Here is a 24452-nt window from a genome sequence, read left to right as displayed (position 1 = left end):
TGTGTGTTTTATCAACAGCCATTCATCAGATATAATTCATACTTGGCTAATGTATTGCTGGAAGCCCACAGAAGAGCATTACTGAGGTTTAAGTTGTTTTGCATCAAATTATGTTAGAAATATTTTCTTACATGAGTGCCACTTGCCTGCATGCAAATTGTTCTGGGAATGTTGATCAGTTGTACCTGTACCACCCGCCCAGTACATTCTCAGATGGAAATATCGAAGTGAAACATCAGTAAAGGTCTGAGACCAGCTCTAAGCATGCTTTATGACTGGATTTCTGGTGGACTTATCCAGAGGTGGCACTAAGTCATTGTTTTGCATGTCTCAAGTCCCGAGTCAGGTCTGGTCTAAAGACAGGCAAGTTCCGAGTCAATCTGGAGTAAATACAGTCAAGTCCCAAGTCAGAAAGTTCAAATTTCAAGTGATTGTAACTCTGAGTTACCATGACTATACAAAGAAATCATCATCAATGGAGATCTATTACCATATTTCACCATGGCAACGTCATTTTATTTATTGATTCATTTGTTTTCTGGTGTGCATGAGGTGGCTTCAGGGAGGAAAACCATCTGTTTGAATAAGAGTGAACGAATGCCTTTATAGAAGTATTTAGTGTCATTTCGTGCTTTTGGCTGTTTGGCCAAAATGTAGATCATATGCACTTCTATGAAAACAGTAGGAATTTATTTTCATATTTCCCTATTAAATTTGTAGTATATGTTATATGAAACGGCTCATGAAAATTTGAGCAAATTTCAATTAATTTCACTTCAAAAATACATTAATCATTAATCACCGAAAGAGAAATAACATTTTTCAAATGAAAATGTGAGTCATGTTTTTAATGAATCATTAGTGATGCTGAAGCTAAAATTACATTTATAATTTGTTTTGGTTTACTTATTGTGACAAATTAAGGCTTGACAGTCAGATAATGTGTTATAGTAGGTACCAAGAAGATGATTTATGTTATCAATTATCTTGGTGAGAACAGGGCAGTTCAATGTAAATATGTAACATCAACTGTAACAATGATGTTTTTGGAGTATTGGAGAAACCTGGAGAAAACGAGAAAAAAGTATGAGGAGAACGTACAAACCCCAGCTGAGGTTTAAACTGGGAACTTCCCTGAGACAACAGTTTACAACTTTAACGGATTATATGTGATTTATAGAGTGCCAAAGTTGGATTTTTAAACAGAAACAGAGCCCATAAATTGCTGCTATAATTATTTACAGTAGATAAACATTGCTATTAAGAATTTTATTGAGGGACTGTACTGACAGATTTATAAATATAAGGAGAATTTTAAAGCTAAAGTGATTAAGTGTTGTGCATCTGCATTACATCAGCCACGGTGACGCTGAAGCTCCTGCAGGATGGGACGCTGATTGGGAGATTCAATTAAACATTGCTTCAGGAAATCCTTGCGTTCTGATTATTCCTTATTGTGAGCTCCTGTCTGAGGAAGGTGGTGGATATGAAGTTTTCAATGTGGAGTATTTTGCATAGGAGAATTCCCAGCTGCCACGCTGTTGTGGGTCCGGCGGTGAATGCGTTACATTTCAACCACTCCTGAGGGACATGATCGCTGGTGCCGCAGAAGAAAGTATAATGAGAACTTTGCACGTAAAAGCAACTCAGTCCAAAGTCTATGAAGCGATATCATGGTGCAACCAGTCTCGGCAGGATGTTTTCTGGTTTGATGTCTCTGTGGAAGAGTTTCTTTGCCTGATGTACTGGTGCATCCAGCAGCTGTTTTAATATAATGTTGGCCTCGTCCTCCTCCAGAGGACCTCCGTATTTCTGTATGTAGCTGCAGAGATCCCCTGCAGGCATTAGTCTCTCCGGGATCAGCATCAGCTCCTCGTCCAGATCAGTCCAGCAGGGAAACAGATGCTGACTGAACCTAAACCTTCATTCTGGAGCTTCAGCATTACAACCACCTCCACAGAAACCTGTCTCCCGTTCATATGTTTGATACCTTCTCTGCCTTCTGATAGCCACCAAACACGGATGCACAGCCTCCCTCTCCGAGCAGGCGCTTTTTTTCAAATTCAGCTCTGCATGCGCTTGCTGTGTCCTCTTTGGTCTCTGTCTTCCTTTTCTTCCTGCTTGATGTTGCTTCTGCATTGCTGGCCTTCCTCTTGGAATTTCTCTCTCTTGTATCCCCCTCTGGAACAGTGTGACTTTCTACATTGCTACTGTGTCCAGTGTCCACTGAAGAGTAAGCAAGCTGATGGTTCAGCATAAGTTTTAGAAGTTCCCTCCACTTTTGGGTTGTTTTTTGGTCCCTCTCCATTTTCACTGACTTTCGTCTTTGCTCTTCCCACCATCTTTTCATCATCCTTGATGTTTGAAGAGGTTTCTTCCACCTCAGAAACCCTTCTCCTTTTTCTGGGGTTGATAGTCAGGACTGGAGCTTCTCTAGATTTGTTTTTCGTACACTGCACTTGGTAGTGTCGCGCTGCAACAGCACTCTACAATCTGTTTCCTCCTTTCTACCATATTGAAAAAATAAATAAAACCTATAATTCAAAAGTATAAAATATACATATAAACAAATACACCATAATGGTGCAAGTATCAAGTGTAAATACTATGGGCCTGATTTACTAAGATCCTAAATAAAGAGTACTAAATTGCGTGTGCACTGAAAAAGTTTGCACGTGCTGTTGTTGTGTGTTTTGCGGGTGATCAACTAAGAATGCTTGCGCAATTGATAACAGGTGCAAACTGCAGTATTTAAATGAGGTGTTGCATGTCTTACGGTTTGCGCCATGGAGAGTCTGGATGGAAAGCAGGATAGTCGCAAGCGCAAAATGAAATTTGACGAGTTGGAGTTAGAGATATTAGTGGAAGAGGCAAATAAACACATTCATGAACTACAGCAAAGAAATTTAAACATTACCAAAAGAAACGCAATATGGGAGAAAATCTGCGATAGAATAAATGCAGTTGGTAAGACAAAAAGAACGGCAGATGATGTTAAAAGAAGGTGGCAAGATATAAGGCGAAGAACTAAAGAAAAAGTGGCCTTTAATAAAACTTGTGCAACCATTTTTAAAATAGCATGCAGCAGAATAAAGACTCTCTCTCTGCGTATTCTTTGATTTTGGCGATGTCGCCTCCTTGCCACAATAACAGCAGCCATCGGTGCGTAATGCTGGGCAGATTAGCACCTTCCTTTCAAACGTATTAAATACAGACGCAATCACAATCCCCGCAATAACTTTTAGGCTTGGTAAATCTCATTGCGTGTGGTAAATGAACCTATTTGCATTTTCCCCTCCCAGTATTTAGCGCTTTCTGGTGGGTACGCCCCATATTGATTATTCATCAGGGCAAAAGTACTAAATGAATAGCGTGTGCTATTTTGCTCATTTGAGAGGCGCAGTCCTCTTTGCACGCTGTTAGTAGATCAGCTGGCACTTTGGTTTGCGGGTGATGTCAAGTTTGCACATGTTTTTACGCATGCAAACCTTTAGTAAATCAGGCCATAAGTGTATTAACTTAACTTGAAATTCAGATTGTACATTTTTTTGTAACCTCTCTGAGAAGGCAAGGCAAGGCCAGGCAGGTTTATTTGTATAGCACATTTCATGCACAAGACAAGTACTTTACATAAAAATCTATTTTTTAAATGCATTTAAAGCAGAAATTAAAGACAGAGCAGTGCATTGTGATAGATACTGATATGCAGCAGTAAATTCAACTGTTCAACTTTAATTTAAAGCAACTGAGAGTTAAGTTAAACTGTGTCAATCAAAATTTGCAAAATGCAGTCTCTTTGATGACTTTATAAAAAGTACGTAATTGAAAGGATGTCTGGACAGAGCCAATGAACTGAAGACATTTTTCAACAGGTTCAGTTCAAAACAAGCTGAGCACCCTCCTCTCCTGCCCTTTGCCAAACAGACTTCCCATCCTCCACTGACCCACAGCTTCCCTGTCACACATCAGCTGTCTCGTCTCCCACTTCAGTCATGGATCTTGCTGCTGTTCCATCATTGTCTTCTACCACATCAGGGGATGCTGGGCCCCTGTCCACCTCCCCCTCCCGCCTGCGTGTCTCTAGCAGCCAGGTGAAGAGGTAACTGGACAGATTGAACTGGAACAAGGCTGCAGGTACAGATGGCGACGGCCCCAGAGTCCTGTAAACCCATTCAGACCACCTATGTGGGACTGTGCAGCATGTTTTCAACCTCAGCCTGAGCCAGGAGAAGGTTCCTCTGCTGTGGAAGACATTCTGTCTTGTTCCAGTACCAAAAATATCTCAACCATATCCTCCAAATCACTATAGACCTGTAGCACTAACATCCCACAACATTAAAGTCCTGGAGAGACCTTTATTAGCTCACCTTGAATAAACAAACAAGCACTTTCCCACTGCAGTTTGCTTATCGTCATGGGGTTGGAGTCGAAGATGCCATTATACACCTGCTTCGACGTATCCACAGTCATCTGGACAAAGCAGGCAGTGCTGTGAGGATCATGTTTTTCAGTTTTTTTCAGTGCATTTAACACCATCCAGCCTGCATTACTATGTAAGAAACTCCAGAAGACACAGGTGGCTGCACAATCACCTGGATTACTGACTACCTGACAAACAACACAGTTCGTGTGACTGAATTTTTTTACACGCTTATTATCTCTCCCACATCCTCTCACCTACAGCATCTACAACAACTAGATACAAATTGTAAATTTTGAACATTTGAGGCGATGACATCATGTAGCGACTTTTGGGACCGCCAGTAGCCACTTTCCTCACCGTGAAGTTGGCAACATTACTTCTGCTGTTCTTTGTGCAACTTCAAATGTCGAACAAAGGTGGAAGTCCTTCCATCTCTGACTGTGATCCTGGATATTACATCTTGGGTTTTTTGGGGGTCCAAGTGAAGTCAGAAATCATTGTTGTTAAAGTCCAAGTTGAGTTACAAGTCTTTTAACATTTTTTCAAATCGAGTCTAAAGTCGTCAAATTAAGTCAACCGCACTTTAGTTATCAATGTAAGTGGATAATACAATATGAGTTTTGCTTTTTTTTCTGGAGTAGCTCTGCTCTCGCAGCTCACGTCACACATTTTGGGTTTGTAAGCAGCGCGCGTTCCCATTATTCGACAAGTGTCTCATAGTTGTTCTGCTCTTAAAAACAGCAACATACTGTGTTTGGTCAAGTGTGTTTCATACTTTCACAACAACTGACTGCCTAAACATGAGCTACTGAAGACCATGGACCAATCATACAGCCAGTATGTGAGCCTGTAAACAACTCAGCTATCCCATAGAACAACTGAACTGATTGCGTTGACAGTGCATGAACACTCATGTTGCAGAGATCTTTTAGGATTTCCAGTAGGGATGGGCGGTATGGACTAAAAAATGTATCACGATAATTTCTGGCATTTATCCCAATAACGATAAAAATGACGATAAAAAAATACCAATTCAACTCCACCTTTGTAACTATAAATCTATCTCACTCTCAGATCCGCCATGTTTGTTACACAAAAACTTCATCAACAGGATTTTATCTTTCTTTCTTTCTTTCTTTCTTTCTTTCTTTCTTTCTTTCTTTCTTTCTTTCTTTCTTTCTTTCTTTCTTTCTTTCTTTCTTTCTTTCTTTCTTTCTTTCTTTCTTTCTTTCTTTCTTTCTTTCTTTCTTTCTTTCTTTCAGGCTCATTTCTTTCTTTCTTTCTTTCTTTCTTTCTTTCTGGCTCATTTCTTTCTTTCTTTCTTTCTGGCTCATTTCTTTCTTTCTTTCTTTCTGGCTCATATCTTTCTTTCTGGCTCATTTCCTTCTTTCTTTCTTTCTTTCTTTCTTTCCTTCTTTCTGGCTCATTTCCTTCGTTCTTTCTTTCTTTCTTTCGTTCTGGCTCATTTCTTTCTTTCTTTCTTTCTTTCTTTCTTTCTTTCTTTCTTTCTTTCTTTCTTTCTTTCTGGCTCATTTCCTTCCTTCCTTCCTTCCTTCCTTCCTTCCTTCCTTCCTTCCTTCCTTCCTTCCTTCCTTCCTTCAACACAGAACCATAAATCATCTTTACACAAAAACATCATCAACGGGAATTTATCATTTTTACCGCGAGATGAGAAATTCTTATCGTGGGGAATTTTTTTGACGGTATATCATGAACGGTAAAATATCGCCCATCCCTAATTTCCAGCATAACTTGTGCTTTTTAGATAAATATCTGAACAATTATTGTGCACATTGCTGTTACATTTTCTTCTGACCTACAAATCAAATTTTTTATCAGTCAATGTTTTACTTAGGACCATATCCATGCAAAACAGGGTGTTCCCATGTGGTTTAGCAAATAAAGGCGCAGCCTCAATTAGTCTAAATTAATTCAAAGTCAGTACTATGACTGGCTTCAAGTTTATTTTCTCGCTGAGTAGCATGCCACATGTGAAAACATTAAACAACGCAAGGGTGCGGTGTCAGATTAATTAGAGAGGTAGGGGAAACAGTATGTATATTTACCCAGAAGGCAAATCTCTTATTATGCACAGTGTTTCTACCGTCTCCCTGCTGTAGTTTGTGAGTTTGTGACCTGAGTGGAATATCTTGACTCCTGGTGTCTGCAGAAATGATTTATATACTGTGGCCTACTGTGCCGTTATTGGATAATGACAATCATATCCATTTATTTTATGTCCCTGGTTGATTATAAAACATTAATAATCAAATAAAAGACTTCATCGAATGAAGCATGCTTATGAAAAGAGGAAAAGAAGGAGCACATTTTTCAATGGGATCATAATTCAAATTGGTGCTATAAACCTTTATTAAGTGCCAGAGTAGTCAGATCTATTGAGTTATGTCTAAGAGGAAACTGTCTTTCCCAATTCCCAATAGTCCTTTACCATTTCAGACGGCTGTTAGGCTGCTGCTGATCCTAATGAAGTCACGATGCAGCTGCTGAAATATTCCTTTAACTGAAATACAAAAGTGAGAGAGTTGACTTATCCAAGCAGATAAATGAAGCAGAAGGCTTATTTGCTTCTTATTCGCTTACTTCTCAACAGTTTTTCTTCTCGTTAAGAGACTTTATTTTTAATACAGTAAGCTAATCCACGTCACGAGTCACGACTGATATTCACTCTTTGCAGTCACATTTAATCTCCATATTTTTTTTCTTTTCATTACAATCCCAGAGGTTGTAAATCATCTGTAAGAGGGAGCAGTGAAGTCATTTGTGGTTTCCTGTGAAGGAGCGGATGTGTAACCCTGCCCTGATTGACCTTGGGGCAGGGCATCTTCCAGAGGTTAAATATTCAGTAAGGAGCCATGTTAAGTATTTTACATGAAGATGCTGTCAGATTTCTTTTGCCTGGCAGGATTTATCATGTCATTATGTACACTGCACCCACGGGGGGGAAACAAAGATCTTCTCACATCTGTGCAGCAGATGGATCACTATGTTAAAAAAAAAGAAAAAAAAAGAGCTCATATGAAGCCATCACACACATTTGTCTCACAGGACACTTGCAGTCCGTCTTTGCTGTTAGATAATTTTGAAAAGATACATTTATTGGAGCAGACATTTCTCTTTACAGTCAAAGAGAAATACCAGGATACACGAGTGATCAGTAGTCAAAGTATTTCAGTCAAGGGATATATTCATATGAATACAAGAAAAGGACAGAGTGTTTTCTCACTGCAAGTGTACAGATTTCTAGGCTAACTTGCATCAGTATGAGCTGGCTGTTGCCTGTAGATTTTGTAGTGTTGTTTTTATTTTCGCTGCTAGCTCTGCTTGTCCAGACCAGCCTGTTTTGCCAAATGATTTTGCATTTTCTGCTTGTTTTCACTCCTGTGCTCTATCAGGCTCAGAAAGAGAAAACCACAGAATAACAACATCCTTCCAGAGTTAAAAAAAAAAGAAAAAGGGCATGTTGTCTGAGACTGTAGAGGTTCTGTATCCTGAGACACTAAAGACAGACCTCTTTAGAGTCACAATGAAAGATGCAGAGATGATTTGATGGCATTTTTGGTGAGACTCAAGCATGAAAACATCCAATTGACCTTTCCGAATTGGTTCATGCATAACCTTTACATATATTTATCAAATTAAACACGTCACATTTACTTTCATCTTTCTTCCTGATTTAGTGTGAGGGAGAGTTATTACGTTTCTTCAGTTCGGACACAACATGTCGGGACCCAGCTGGGGATCAGTTTTTGTTCAAGATTTGAGGTTACGCGACTCATCATTAGCTCAGTGTGTTCTCTGTTGTGAGGCTGTGACTGTGTTTCCTGAGACAAAATAATTACCTGGTGGCCCTCGGGCAGAAATGCTTCTTAAGGGGATGTCACAGTATGATTTAGAGTTATTTTTCTGGTTCTTAATTCTGTAACCCCTGTTAAGGATGAAATATTTTTTACTGATTCATCCCATTAACAGCAAAGTGTGGGAGTTCCTTGTGCCTTAGTGATGGATTTACATGTTTAGATTCCATTTTTTTCAAAAAAAAAAAGAGCTCAGTGGGTCCTACAGTGTGTTTTTCATTCTGAAAAAATCATTCAGCTCTTAGTATTCATCTTCACACTGACACCCAAATCTTTGCTCATGGTTGGTCCATAATCCTCGTCTTAAATTCGTTCGGCATTTGTGTCAAGTTTATCAGTGAAAAATTATTTCTAATACGCTCTTCTCCGCTTGATCTTCCTTTCAGGAAAGAAACTTTTGATGATTCTGAATGAGGTCCGCCAACAAGAAGCTTGTTGTTTTTTGTAGTTTTTTTTTTACAATTTTCTTGTCCTGGTAATCTATCAGAGCTAGCAAGGAAATGATCCAGACAAGCGACTTGTAACAACAGTATTTGCATTCTGTTTTTTAGTGGTGGTGACATCACAGAAATCCCATCTGGTGCTCTCTATCAGCGAACGTTGGAAAATCTCTGCAGGGCTTTCGCAACAGACTGGACTGTCTCCAAGGAAATGCTTTAGGGGTTTCCTGAAGAAGGTCCCGGGTTATCTGTGAGAGCCATCAAAGAGAAGCGTTAGGAATGTCCATAAGGAGGATATTAAACTGAAAGAAGTAACTTCTTGCTGTTTGGAGAAAAACAGGGTGGAAGTATTTGTAACTCAGATCCTGGTGTAACTTCGGAGCCGAGTGGGAACACCTCATTGAGAACCTCATAATTCAAGGGACACCAGATGAGTATCAGGGATGTGAAAAAGCACCTAAATCCCCAATTTAGTCCACTGTTTTAAGATTATAGCCATGTTAAAATAAGTGCAAAGGCTCATTTTTATGTCTCAACAATGCTTGTACAATATCATCTGCATCAGCTGATACTGAACTCCTAATATGTAAAATGTAAATCTCAACATATCACATCATTGGAAAACACTTTCAATAATCTAAGTGCTACAAGGCTTGACATTGATCAGTTTGTCCTTGCATTACCATTATCTGGATGCAGGTCACTGGGACAACAGTCTCTGGCACCTCAGATGGATATCGAGGTGGTCCCAAACTTGCTGTGAATCTACTTTTTTCCAGCCTGTCGTAAATGTACATCCCCAAAACCCCTTTACTTGAGAGAATTCCTTGAAAAAGCCCAGCGCCTCTACAAGTTGTTTTGATAGGGAGACATTGCAGCACTTTAATGACTCAGCTCCTCACCTTATCTCTAAAGGGGAGCCCAGACATCCTTTAAAGGAAGCTAATTGTGTAAGAAATTGTATTCCTTTGGTCACTACCCACAGCTCATGACCATTTTTGAGGTTAGGACCATATGTCACCAAGTAAATTGACAGTTTCACGTTGGAGCTCAGCTGTCTCTTCACCATGACGGATGGGTGCGGTGTCTGCATCGCTGAAGATGCCGCAATAATATGCCTGTCAATCTCATGCTCAATTCTTCCTCCACAAGACCCAGAGGTTCATGAATTTCCTTTGTGGTGGATGGACGAGAGGGCATGCATAATCCCAGGAGTGTTTGAAGATAACTTACCCATGGTAGGATTTCACAAGGCGAACCGATCGCTGGAAAGGGGTCCAGATGACTGCAATTCCTATTTGACTCCTGGAGGAAAGCTAAGCGGTCTGTCCTCTAACCATGAGGTCTGACCAGGCCCACCCGCAGAAGCCACAGGGATGAAGGTGGACACATGGCTGCCAAAACTGACTCTAGGAACACTGAATATCTGGTTAGCTGTGATGGAAGACTAAATCACATTAAAATGCAAAATCAGACCAGAAAAACACTTTCTGTTCTCTAATGACTTTCACTGAATACATGTTTCTTGCACCACTTGTACAGTTTTTAAACCCATCAGAAAAGTTAAAAAAATACACTTCAGTTGTTTTTGTGCACATATGTGAGTGTAAAGTATAAAGCAGTTTATGTCTGTTATTTACATGCTATACGGTATTGCTCCACACATAATTGAAGTTAAACTAACAAAATTTATGCCACGCATTCACCCAAGTCTCTCCCGCTATCCTCTCAAATACTAGCTGCAGTAGAATAATGATGTTATGTAAATTCACAATGAAGTATGCGTCTTCCACAATTTAAAAAAAAAAAAACCCTGAAAGAATGAAAGACATCAGCATAAGTTTACCAGATGGCGCTGACTTAATTTAAACACAAATTAACTTTTCTCATTCTGAACCATCAGTACAACCTCCTATCTGCCTCAGTCCTGTCACAATGGTGCTAATCAACATTTGCTGTTTCAAAAGCTGATTTCTTGGTGGATGGTTCTATTTTTGCTCTGCTGTTTTTCAGGAAATTAATTGTATGGTTATGATAGGTTCAGTTTTCCTTTGTGACTATTCTGTTTTAAAAGAGAAGTACAAAAGCATCAAAATGGAAATGGTAAAGCTTTTTTTCTTTCTTTTTTTCCTTTTGTTACATGCTGATTTGTCCATATGTTCACTGTGTGTTTGAACGTCTGTGTGTTCAACTTTGGATGCTCCTGAGCTCCTGAGAAAATATTTCTGCTCTTACTAGAGACTGTAATCGAGATGTCTCACATCAGTGACATGCTGCTGTGTTTTTTGATTTTAAGAGTTGCATCCCCGCTGAGTCACCCTGAATCTTTGCTTTGTTTTATCCTTTTGATTCACCCACTTTTTTTTGTCTTTATTAATATTTTTAATGTTGTCTGTAATCATGTTTCCTCCCATGTTCTTGTAATTCCCTTCTCGGTTTTTGTTTTCTGCTCCTCTAACAGTCTCCTCCTCTTCTTCGTCTCTTTTAGGAGCTGCTGTTCAGCGTGTGTGCCCTTAACGTCATCTCCACCATTGTGTGCGCTCTTGCAACTGCAATGTGTTGTATGCAGATGGTTTCAACTGATGTCCTGCAGATGGTGAGTGTGATGAAGGAGGCAGACACCACCAACAGCAATAACAACCAGAATTTCATATATTGAAACACATCGGCCTGTCCAAAGTCAGAGCAGTGCCAACAACATAAGTGTGATGCAAGAAGCCCCTGAAGGTTTCATGCTGTATACTGTATGCTTGCTTAAATAGGTTTAAATTATTAAAGCACTGCATTTGGCTGCATATGAAGTTTGTTTTGACGACAGGCTTAATGGGCAGGAACTCAGCAGTGGCACTAGGTGTTTCATTGCTCTCATTTAAATATATTATGCAGCTATTCATAATTATATGAATTTACTTAATTCGGTTTTTTTAGGATGTTAAAAATTTATGGAAATTATAGTACAGCTTTTGTGAATCAGGGACAATAGAAGTACAAAGTTCTTGATTATTAATAATCCAATATGTCTTTTTTTGTCTATGAAACAAATTGCCTGTATTATATAGCAAATAAAACATTCCAAACATAATTGGAAAATCATTTTTATCTTGACATCATTCAAGCTTCAGTGTCCAACATTAATTATGTAGATGTGAGGACAGACCCTTCAGAGCATCCTTATTGTGGAGACCTGAGGGTATAACTGCATTATGGTGATAACTAAGCGAAATGCCTCTTTTCTATTAAGTACAAATAAATTGGAGGCATTTTATCTTTATTTGGGAGGATTTGCAGCCTTAAGCAACTGAACATGGGGGTATCTGGGTATAAATTTAGAGAAGCGAGGGACAAAACCATTGTCTCTTATCTCCAACAGGCTCACTGAGTTTTTAGAGTGGCCTTATTTCTCATTTTCCACAAAAGGTGTTAACCCTTTACTTAGCTCAGTAACTTTAAACAAATCAATAGCCGCAGTGTCAACCCGGAGATTAGAGGTGAAGGTTGGCAAGGACTCCAAAGCTGACCTACTTAGACAAGTCTGAGTGAGGAAAGGGATTTTTCTGTGCCTGTCTGCTTTTACTTGCTGCAGTAACCTTTCCTCGGTGACCAAAAATGCTTGAAATGACACAAGTGATGTGCACTATTAAAAAGAAAATCAAAGAGGTGTAGTTGAAAATAGCAAACTGGCAAGTAAGGACTCAATGCGATGTGGAGAAAAGGTCTGATAAAGGTTGTTATGCTGCATTTCAGTTTATGCCGCACAGAGCTCGAGCCTTAAATGCTGACTGCATGACCCCCCACGGAACCATCCTGCACCAAACGCTGGACTTTGATGAGTTTATTCCTCCCATTCCTCCACCACCGTACTACCCGCCAGAGTACACCTGCACCCCGTCAATGGATGGACAGAGGTGAGAGACAAACCCTCACAGGGTCAACTTAAAAACTTAACTTAAAAATTGTCTATTACCAATCAATGGTCTCTAAGAAAAAGATCATTTAGAAGACTATGCAAGAACTTTTGTTGTTGTTGTTTCATTTTTCAACTGCTGGAGACCAATGATTTTAATATAGTATAATTTTACACAACAGTTCAGTTGAACATCTCTAAACATATGTCAAGTTGCTCAAAAGCCTTTAGTAATTCAGTTTTTGTGTTGAATCTGATATTTGAACCAAACTCTATCCTGGTCCAGGTGAAGGGCACAAATTAGCATTTATGCACTCAGCAAGTATCAAAAAAAAGCAAGTAGCAATGCAATACAGAAATCACAACAGTTATATTCCATGAAAAATAGCCTGAAAATGAATCACTATTCGTGTTCGTTACTGATAGAAAAAACATTATTAGATGCAAAACTTTATTTTTGTCAAAAGCGGTATAATGCATCATCTTTTATCATGGCTCTTTATGTCCTTCACCTCAAATATAAATGAATAAATATATATATATTTCACATTTATTGGCAGCATGGCTGGGAATAAAAGGAGCATCCCAGAGAGGCTCCATCAGTCAGAAGTAGAAATAAGCAAGGTTTCACCAACACAAAAAATTCAAAGAATCCAGAGAAATCTCTGTACACATGGGACAAAGTTGAAACCCAACACTGAATGGTCGCTAGGTTTTTAGCCCTCGGGCAACACTGACTCAATGCTGGTAGAAATTGCAGCATGAATTCACAGATGACTCTGAAAGCTGTTGTCAGTGACCATGTTAAGCCTCTAGCATACAAATACACAAACATATGGGCCAGATCCAGAAATGCTACTGCCTCACTGGGCAAGAAGGCTGGGTCGAACAGAAGAAGGACCATCTATCTAATAATCATCATTCAGTTAAAGAAGCCATGGTACCTGGTCCATTAGTGCACAAGAGATAACTTTCAATTTGATACAGAACGATAAAGACCATTTTCTAAGAAAGATATGCCGCCATCCCCTCTTTTTCAGCCAGTCAGTCTGAAAACATGGAGCTACAACAGCATGACTCACTATTAAAAGTGTTTTCCTCTGCCTGCACTCCAGACTTTTCACCCATTTAAAATATGTATGCATTATGACTGCAACAAAGGAAGAGCCTATATATCCTGCATAAAGTACGTAAAAAATGTATTTAATTTTCAAAATTATAGCAGAAATGTATTTCTTGATTTCCCAAGCATTTGCAGCTTATTCTTAAAGGAAGAACGGTACAGTAATACAAAGATTCAACTTACTTTGAATGTTTTTAATGATCTTAAATGAAGTTGTTTTTCTATTAATTACAGTTAAGAATGGGTCTTGAATTATTTTCAATGAATACTAAGCTGAATATCAATATGACTATCAAGCTGAACATTAGTCAAAGTAAAACCAAATCGCAGTAACAGTTACACACATTTGTTTAGGCTGCAACATCTTCAGTGTTTTAAAACTATTATTTTGTACCCAGCAAAGACAAGACTGCAACTTGTAGTTTGGGACTAATTATTTTTGTTTTTATTGAACTAATAACTAGTCTAGTTACTAGACTCTTCTCCGCTATTGTTCCCCGATGGTGGAACGACTCACCAAACTCTGTCCGATCTGCAGAGTCTGTACCTACTTTTAAGAGCAAGCTAAAGACTCGGCTTTTTAAGCAGCACTTCTGCATCTAGTAAACTTCTCTGCTCATTAGAAGTTAGAAGATGTGTCCAGCTCTTTGCATGACTCAGCACTGAGTAAGCTGCATGCACTTATGACAAGATGATCGCGTCATGGTGTCTTTTTAGATGTTGCTTTCTTATATAAAGGGACTGTTGTGTTGGGCGGGAAGGGAACAAAAAAGAAAAAGGATTCTAGCACTAGAATGGTCCAACCGGACTCTCAGCAGTCTGACCAGCACTTATCCAGCTGGACCGTCCTCAGAGATTTATTGCTTATGTTGTTCTATCAGATGTAAGTCGCTTTGAATAAAAGCTTTAGCTAAATAACAGTAATAGTAGCAGCAGCAGCAGCATAATTTGTTTGGTGTAGTACAATATCTCTCACTGATGACGTTTGTCACGATAAACACTTCACTGAATTTCCTTGAGATGGTGAATATGCAGATGTCAGAGGTGATCATTTACATGTGAATACAAAAGAAAACATCATAGAATCAGTATATATCTGTTTTGTTGATCTCACTGTGACCATCCCGTGCGCTGCAGTCGTCTGTGGTCAGCGCTGAGCTTTTCCCCCCATTAAGCAGGTGTGACATCTGCGATTCTCAGCTTTGGAAGATGAGGTGACCGCACCCTCGTCCCCCCCCTCCCTTCTCTCTGACTTATCAGCAAGGAACACTTCTGTTGTGGCACTTGGCAGGAAGCCACATCTCTTTGTCAATTATGCCATAAATATATACAAGGCGGAGGAAGCATTTATGGTGTTCTTGCTCAAGGCCAGCGATGTGTCATGACATCATTATGACTTGAACAGCTGGTGGAAACATGATTTATTTCATGCTCTGCCACATTGGTTGAGAATAGGGTTGTAATTAAAAGATACGATGGCACGCTTGGCTGCATATTCTTAATTGACACCGTATGAAACAGTGGTGCTGCACATAAAATAATAGTGCAACAATAGATGAGAGTGTTGGAGTGAAAGGGTGCAGTGTAGATGACAATGCCGTCATTTTTACTGTAATGTTCACACTTGCTGCAAAAGTGTTTGGTTGGCTTTATACAACTTTCATTCTTTATATTCCAAGTTTATTTTTTATTTTTATTTTTTTGACTATTGCTTGATTTAATCGCAATTTCAATTTTTCTAATTTTATTCATATAGTGTCTAATACAACAGAAGTTGTCTCTGGGCATTTTCCAGAGACCCAGAACGTGTGCCCCAAGCAATTATAACATAAACATAAACATGTTTTTACATTTATCTCTGCTTTCACATCTCTGACAGAGGCCTGCATCTGGACTTCCCCCACTCTCCGTTCAGTGCCGTCTACGGGGTCCCAATAAACAGTCCAGGGGCCCTTTACCCAACTGACCTGCCGCCTCCGTACGAGTCTGTGGTGGGTCAAACCCCTGCCAGCCAGGTGAGGAAACATAACCAGCTCTTTTCTTATAAAAATAGCTCTATATGTCTTTCTGTAAAAGGTACCCAAGCACAGTGCATAAAAAAGCATGGAGCATGAAAAATATCCTAATGTGCAGCTAAATCCTTCAACCGTTTTATAGCCTCGACATAATTTAATACCTCAGTCTTTTAATCAACGGCTTTATTATAGTTACTAACTATGCAGTTTTGTCCAGTTTAGATCTCATCCTTCACATCAACCGGAGGTTTATTCAGCTGAAACCGGCAAGCAGCTGGTTCTGTAAAGAACCAGTGCAGGCAGTGATAGATGATAGTCTGTGAAAATAAGGAGAGTGCAGAGAATGCAGCTGACAGTTTCTGGAGAAAAACTCTGTGTGAATCCACAAACAAAGTTATATAGATACGCCAGGGCCCTTTTGTTTACCACGATAAAAGAATTGGTGATTCCAACAGAAGTTTCTTATCTGGAGTTTCATGATACTGTAGTTTTCTGCACTGCCTCCCTTGTTCTTTCGAGTAAGAAATGACTTAACGTAGTCCTGTAGAGCCCTCTACAGACCAGTCGGGGGCATTGAAGGTGGTACTACACATACATACAGTACAATACATCTGCTTTCACTCATAGCTTTATCTTAATAGGTCACCACCAGCATAGAGCAGCAGGCCACTGAGTCCAGTCTTTTGGAGAGAAACACCACTGCAGGATTCAGCACACAGGGTATGCAACTGGAAAAGATGCAACAAACATGCAGAAAGTTGTTCAAAGTCTTTTAAAGCCATGCTAATAAGATCCATTTCCATGTTTTCAGCCTCGGTGGACAGTGCATCATTGATGGTGTCAGAGGTGGCTGATCCAGACCAGACCTGCTCCTCGGAGGACTTGTGCTCCCTTGAGGTCCAGGGCTCTGACTCTTCTCCCTATGGGACGCTGCACACTGCCCCCACTGACGGAAGCTGTCCCAGCCTGGAACTCTGCATGCGTGCCCCCTCGCGTTGCCATCGGGGATTAGCCAACACTGATGCTCGCCCTACGGATACTGGATACAGCGAGTCCTCACACACGCAGGACTCGATGGAACGCTCGCCAGACTGGTCCTCAGAAAACTTTAGCAACCTGGACCAGGAGGATTCAGCAGAGAACACACAGCCATGTGAGGACCTCAGGGCCACAATGCATATTAGTGATGAACTGGCCTCAGCCAAACATTTACCAGAGGAGCCACCTAAGGCATCAACACACTCCCTGATCAAAGCACGCATGATGAGCCGGAAGCTCACTCTCCCCGTCAGCATCCCCCCACCACCTCAGCCTTGCTCCCCCACCTCTGTGGCTTCCTCTGGGGGAACTTCAGCCATCAGCCCTTTGGCTCCTTCGCCTTCTCCTTCCCCTCCTATCAGGCCACGAGGCCCCAGGCTGTGTTTTAGTGTTTGGTCGCCCTCCGCCACGTCACAGCCCCCGTCTACCTCAGCCCAAAGTGGCCCGTCTCCTTCAGAGAGGCCTCGGGTTCTCAAAGCAGCCAAGAGGTATCGAAAACTGGCACGCATTGTCCGTTCCACCAGTGACCCTATCTCTTGCTCCACTACAACAAGAAGTAAGTGCAACAAGCAGGATTTATACTACGGCTTAATCACTCCGTGTCATCTATTAAAGATTTATTGATAATAAAATGAAGCATTACTGTATGCCTTAGAGCATTGGTCCATGCCAGAAATGTTGGATCTCTGTTCAACTTTTGTATTTGTGCTTCTTACTCAACGTTTTGTCTCCCCCTACAGGAGAGAATTGTGGCTGCCCCTCTGGAAATAACCCTGCTGCTGAACATCCAGGTCATGCTTGCGCATCACCTGAAAACGGTAGGAACACGTGAGTTACAGGGATTTAGACAAGAACTAGTTTTTGTCTCTCAGGCTAAAATATATATTTTCAAGATATTATTTATTTGAATATCTCTGAAACCCTCAATCTATAATGCATACTGTGTATGCTTGTACATAAATACCAGCTACCATTGTATATAGAATTGTATTTTATCCTATCTTATATTATCTTCTTTTTGCTTACCTCTATTTTTTGTTCTTGAGCTGTGGCGATGCACAAGTTTCCCCTTGTGGGATATATATATATATATATATATATATATATATATATATATATATATATATATATATATATATATATATATATATATATAAAATATATATATATATATATATATATATATATATATATATATATATATATATATATATATAGACAGACAGACAGACAGAAATAAGACCTGTTGGAGAAACCATCCATTTCAAACTAGAATTGCTTCTTAGTTCCACAAGTTAGTTTTTTGTTCCACAAGTTAGTTTTTTGTTCTTGAGCTGTGGCGATGCACAAGTTTCCCCTTGTGGGATATATATATATATATATATATATATATATATATATATATATATATATATATATATATATATATATATATATATATATATATATATATATATATATATATATATATATATAGAATATATATATATATATATATATATATATATATATATATATATAGAATATATATATATATATATAGAATATATATATATATATATATATATATATATATATATATATATATATATATATAGACAGACAGACAGACAGAAATAAGACCTGTTGGAGAAACCATCCATTTCAAACTAGAATTGCTTCTTAGTTCCACAAACTCTACAGAAACAGTCAGTGGTGTTTATTCACTGGCTGTCCATAAATTATGTAACTTTGTATCTTTTCATAAATAGGTAATGGGGATAGTTAAGGCTCTCATGCTTCAAAGGTTAAACACACATGCAAAAACAGGACCGATTGAATTATTCAAAAACAAGTTTCACAAAACTGAGAGCGGATGTTTTGACTTTAAAAAAGGATCTTGCAAAGATCTTTAATTTCATATAACTGCATCACTACATGGTTTGATTTACAAAGATTGTTGTGCAACAGTAAATTTTCTGTGTAAGTCAAGCTGGACAGTGTCTCTTCGGTCCCAGACAATCAAGACCCTCCACATAAAAGGTGCCACTAGAGACTGTTAAAGAGGCAGGCTGCCTAGAAAGATGGATGATTATTTTTTTCCTGTACAACTTTTATTATTTTCTATAAAACTTTAATTTGTAAATAGTTCTTTCTTTATTACTTGAGACTCATGAGCTGTCATTGCATGACTCAGCTTCATCATCTGCTTTCAGTGATCTTACATGACAAGCTCGACAAACTTAGTCAGGATTTTTCAAAAAACTTTGAGATTTGACTATGTTTTGACAGTTTTTCCCTTTTTGATTTTTTTCCTCTGTAGAGTCCAGAGATATTTCCGGAGAGGGAGTCGGAGCAAAGCCCAGTCAGATACGTGTCACGAAGCAACAGAAGGAAGGCAGGAAAGTCGACATTCACGTTAAACCCCGATCTCTGAACACCAACTCCCACCGTGAGCGCCCGCACTCCCTGGCCGACCTTAAGATGTACAAAGACACCAAAATATTAGTGGCCAAGTTCCTGGAGCACTCGAGCTGCAGTCTTCCTCCTGAAGTCCAGCAGGTTGTCAACAACATCAAGTGCGTCATTAAGTCGGATGAGAAACACATGGAAGAGGCCATCTTTAGTGCCAATGTCATAGATCAGGTAATTGAATCTCACAGTAAATACTAGTCCACGATAGATCAGTGATATTAAAACCCCAAAAAGTAGACCATTAGGTTTTGGGGTTACTGCTAGGCATTGATCAAGTAGGACTACGCCCAATAGCATACGTCCTGGGAGACTTTCCTGCCCATTACATGCCAGAAAATAAAACCAGGTTATGGTGGCTTCTAAAGGACTTTTTTTTTCCTTTTAGAACAAGTTTTTGTTAAATATTGTACAGAAATTATTACTTTGTAATCAATAGAACTAACTGCTATATTCTTGTGGACCTTTGGAATTTCAGTACTGCAGATATACCAGGACTAAAACACATGAATGATGTGAATGGAAGACCAACTCTAAGTGGCAGCACGTGTCTCCTTGTCAGGGTTATAATAGTTTTGAATTTTTCATTTTAGTTTAGTTTTATTTCGTTTTGACTTTTCCTCCTTCAATTCAGTTAGTTTTAATTAGTATTTAGTGTGGGTTTGCTAGTTTTTATTAGTTTTTATATTTTCAAAAATGCTTAGTTTTAGTTTAGTTTTTATTAGTTTTAGTTTTAGTTTTAGTTTTGACGTCACGGACCGTGAGGCGTTCAGGTGCCGTAGCTGCCAGTTGGAGATAAACGGCCAGAGCAGAATAAATTGATCATACCAAGAGGCTTATATTGACATGGACGAAAACGGAGGAAATTACATCTATAATTTCAGTTCGTTTTAGTTAGTTTTCTAAACACGCAATATAGTTTCAGTTAGTTATCGTTTTTGTCTTTTAATTTTCGTCTTTATTTAGTTCAGTTAACAAAATTGTTTTTTCAATTTTAGTTTCAGTTATTTCGATCGTTTTCGTGAACGATAATAACTCTGCTCCTTGTTTGTTTCATGGTACTTTTGTGCTTCCAGGTAATGACTCAGCACATCATAGGCAGCCCCAGAAAGCGTGAACATGAGGATCTTCACCTGCAGAGCTGCGGTGCTTTGAGTTCATCCCCGTCTCCTTCCATGCGCCGTCTAAAACACCTCCCTCAGACAACCAGCTCCTCTACCGACCCACAGGGCTCCCCCTCCACTGAACAAAGCCTTGGGTGCAGAGAAACTGTTCTCTGACCACTCTCCCAACGAGGACTGGGCTCAAAAACTCTGACGGCATTCAAGGGTGCTGGTGTTGCTCTCCTGTGCAGCAGTTGTCTGTAGAGAATTGAATGACTCTCCAGGTGTGATGGAATCACTTTTGCACAGAGCAATTGCAGATCAAAGCAACTGAAATGCTGTCATTCTGTTCCTAGTGCCCTGTGAGACTGTGCCAAGTCATCACCAGAAATGGTAGCAAACTCACTCAGAGCCTGCCAGTGTCTGTAGTGGCTTCTTTCTCATCAGAAATATACAACAACAACGACAAAAGAAGAAAAACAAAAAAAAAAACAATTACAAGAATGTTTCTCCCTCAGGAGATATTTTGTACTGAGTTTCATCTCTTAAAAAGGAAACAAATACACATCTGGTAAGTATGGGTCTGAGTGAAACACAAAGGTGATAGTGTTGTCAGTATTTCTTCTGTCCTCATAAGAAACAGAGAAAAATATGTTTGTAGAAAACTGTGAGGTGATTTGACCGGGCATTGTTTGCAGATTTTGTGGAATTGTTACTGATAGGGTGGTGAATATTTTGTGGTTCAAGAAACATCACAGATGTGGATTATTTAACTTACCTCATTGTGTTACAGTTCTTATCAGTGTTAAAATAAAATATGCATTTGTATATTTTGGTGTATGTGTGTGTGTTACTTCTGTGAATATCTATGGTATTCTTAAGTTTAAATGGCCATCTGCTTTAGACTCATTATTAGAATATCAACATAGAAACAGAGCATACAGTGATAATACTAACTGTAGACTGGTTGATTATTGATCATCTTTAATGATCTGCATCAGCCACAGAAAAACCCATATGGATCGATGTAAACAAATTAAAACCACATGATGTTCAGAACAAAATGACTAGAAGAAAAAAACAGTATTGCATGTGAGCCCTTTCAGAATCAAGTATAGACAAGACTCCTTTGAACTCTTAATATGTATTTCATAATCTTTCAGATATAAAGGTTGACATTAATTTATTTTCCTTTGTTTTGTGAAACAGTACTGTTGGCTTCCTTTAAACAATTGACATATACTAGAGGAAATTACTTGTACTTTTACAATTACACCAAAAATATTTCCTAGTGAGGCTGCTTTTCACTTTTTTTTTTTTTTTTTTTAATATCTTTTTATTTCACAATTCACATTTTCACATGCATGATTTCTATTATACCCACATTCCTACCCTCCCCATAATTACCCTAAGGAAAAAAAAAAAAACATACATTAAGGGAGAACAAAATTAAATAAATATTTAAAAAAAAAATAAAGAAAGAAATATATAATGGCAGCAACAGCGATATCAAACTATATAAATATCCATAGATACATACAAACATACATACATATAAGGAACAAGTTCAAAAATAAAGATACTCATTGGTCCCCTTTGGAAAAATTATCCAGTTTTGAGAATAATGGGAACCAAAAGAAAATGGCCGCCGAGGAGCAGCCACACAGTTTGGCAGGTCCTGTGGGTTTGCGCAAAAAATCATGTAAATACAAAAAAGGACCTCGGATTTTGCCATCAACAGGTCTGTTTATCATCTTTGTGACTTTATATCTTCTTCTGACTTTGACCTGTCCAAGAAAAAGGAATGATTTGGCCCTGCCGCAAGCCAAGTGGAGCCAACATGCTCTATACACAAGAGTACTGGACTGTGGCCATGCTAAGCCACCCCCAGGTAAAGATGAACACTCCTTAACAACTAGTTCCTTTATGGGAATTGTTCATCTCTTGATGATACTGCTCCTGGCTGGTGATATTGAAGTAAATCCTGGGCCTGAGTTCCTTGGTTCTGATTTTTTGGATGGGCTAACTAGGCCACAACCAGAGCTAGCTGGGCTACTACCACAGGTAGCCTTGTCACCATGCCAGGCCGGGCTTCAACCACCACTAGCTGGGCCTCCTTCACTGCTATGGATACCACCATACCAGGCCAGGCTCCCACCATTACCGGCTGGGCTACCATCACACCAGGCCGGGTCCCTGCCATGGCTAGCCAAGCCCCAACCACTACTGACTGGGCTTCCACCACTGCTAGCTGGGCTACCACCACTACCGGCTGGGCTTCCACCACTGCTAGCTGGGCTACCACCACTACCAGCTGGGCCTCCACCTCTGCTGCCTGGGCCTCCACCTCTGCTGCCTGGGCCTCCACCTCTGCTGCCTGGGCCTCCACCTCTGCTGCCTGGGCCTCCACCTCTGCTGCCTGGGCCTCCACCTCTGCTGGCTGGGCCTCCACCACCGCTGGCTGGGCCTCCACCTCGGCTAGCTGGGCCTCCACCTCAGCTAGCTGGACCTCCACCTCTGCTGCCTGGACCTCCACCTCGGCCGGCTGGGCCTCCACCACCGCTGGCTGGGCCTCCACCTCTGCTGCCTGGGCCTCCACCTCTGCCGGCTGGGCCTCCACCACCGCTGGCTGGGCCTCCACCTCGGCTAGCTGGGCCTCCACCACCGCTGGCTGGGCCTCCACCTCGGCTAGCTGGACCTCCACCTCTGCTGGCTGGGCCTCCACCACCGCTGGCTGGGCCTCCACCTCGGCTAGCTGGGCCTCCACCTCTGCTGCCTGGACCTCCACCTCGGCCGGCTGGGCCTCCACCTCGGCCGGCTGGGCCTCCACCACCGCTGGCTGGGCCTCCACCTCTGCTGCCTGGGCCTCCACCACCACTGGCTGGGCCTCCACCACCGCTGGCTGGGCCTCCACCACCACTGGCTGGGCCTCCACCTCTGCTGGCTGGGCCTCCACCTCTGCTGGCTGGGCCTCCACCTCTGCTGGCTGGGCCTCCACCTCTGCTGGCTGGGCCTCCACCTCTGCTGGCTGGGCCTCCACCACCACTGGCTGGGCCTCCACCACCACTGGCTGGGCCTCCACCTCTGCTAGCTGGGCCTCCACCTCTGCTAGCTGGGCCTCCACCTCTGCTGGCTGGGCCTCCACCTCTGCTAGCTGGGCCTCCACCTCTGCTAGCTGGGCCTCCACCTCTGCTAGCTGGGCCTCCACCTCTGCTAGCTGGGCCTCCACCTCTGCTAGCTGGGCCTCCACCTCTGCTAGCTGGGCCTCCACCTCTGCTAGCTGGGCCTCCACCTCTGCTAGCTGGGCCTCCACCACCACTGGCTGGGCCTCCGCCTCGGCTAGCTGGGCCTCCGCCTCGGCTAGCTGGGCCTCCGCCTCGGCTAGCTGGGCCTCCGCCTCGGCTAGCTGGGCCTCCGCCTCTGCTGCCTGGGCCTCCGCCTCTGCTGCCTGGGCCTCCGCCTCTGCTGCCTGGGCCTCCGCCTCTGCTGCCTGGGCCTCCGCCTCTGCTGCCTGGGCCTCCGCCTCTGCTGCCTGGGCCTCCGCCTCTGCTGCCTGGGCCTCCGCCTCTGCTGCCTGGGCCTCCGCCTCTGCTGCCTGGGCCTCCACCTCTGCTGCCTGGGCCTCCACCACCGCTGGCTGGGCCTCCACCACCGCTGGCTGGGCCTCCACCACCGCTGGCTGGGCCTCCACCACCACTGGCTGGGCCTCCACCACCACTGGCTGGCTTGACATCGATGCCAGCGGGACCTCCACCACTGCCAGCAGCTCATTCAGGCTCCCTCAGCAGTGCAGCGATAGGTGAGTCCAGGAGTGGGTTATGCCCCAGAAACCCTGTGTTCAAAAAACAACGATCTGCAAATTTACACAGCACCCTTAACCAAGCCAAGGTAATCTGGGACCCACAATATAAGCCAAGAGGTCTTCTTGGTGGACATTTAAATATTAGAAGTATTTTGCCCAAGTGTGACCAAGTTCATAATCTATTAAGTAACTCGAACCTGGACTTTTTATGTTTGTCTGAGACCTGGCTAAATATAAATTCACCGATGGCTGGACTACATGTACCAGGCTACAACATC

General features: G+C 41.3%; 1 protein-coding gene across 3 annotated transcripts in view; it reads left to right on the top strand.

Moving 5' to 3' along the window:
* fam189a1 (family with sequence similarity 189 member A1) overlaps positions 1 to 21148 on the top strand; it is a 118510-nt gene extending 97362 nt beyond the window's left edge. For all 3 annotated transcript variants that reach the window (XM_061742373.1, XM_061742364.1, XM_061742381.1), the window contains exons 5-12: positions 11227 to 11334; positions 12483 to 12643; positions 15645 to 15780; positions 16422 to 16500; positions 16592 to 17374; positions 17559 to 17636; positions 19121 to 19443; positions 20346 to 21148. In XM_061742373.1, coding sequence (XP_061598357.1) covers positions 11227 to 11334; positions 12483 to 12643; positions 15645 to 15780; positions 16422 to 16500; positions 16592 to 17374; positions 17559 to 17636; positions 19121 to 19443; positions 20346 to 20549 — 1872 coding nt within the window. In that variant the 3' untranslated portion in view covers positions 20550 to 21148. The remainder of the gene's footprint in view (positions 1 to 11226; positions 11335 to 12482; positions 12644 to 15644; positions 15781 to 16421; positions 16501 to 16591; positions 17375 to 17558; positions 17637 to 19120; positions 19444 to 20345) is intronic.
* The last annotated feature ends 3304 nt before the right edge of the window (positions 21149 to 24452 follow it).

Source organism: Cololabis saira, chromosome 2, assembly GCF_033807715.1.
Source record: "Cololabis saira isolate AMF1-May2022 chromosome 2, fColSai1.1, whole genome shotgun sequence".
Taxonomy (NCBI): Eukaryota; Metazoa; Chordata; class Actinopteri; order Beloniformes; family Belonidae; genus Cololabis; species Cololabis saira.
The sequence above is the reverse complement of the archived record's forward strand: the minus strand, read 5'-3'. Positions and strand labels throughout refer to the sequence as shown.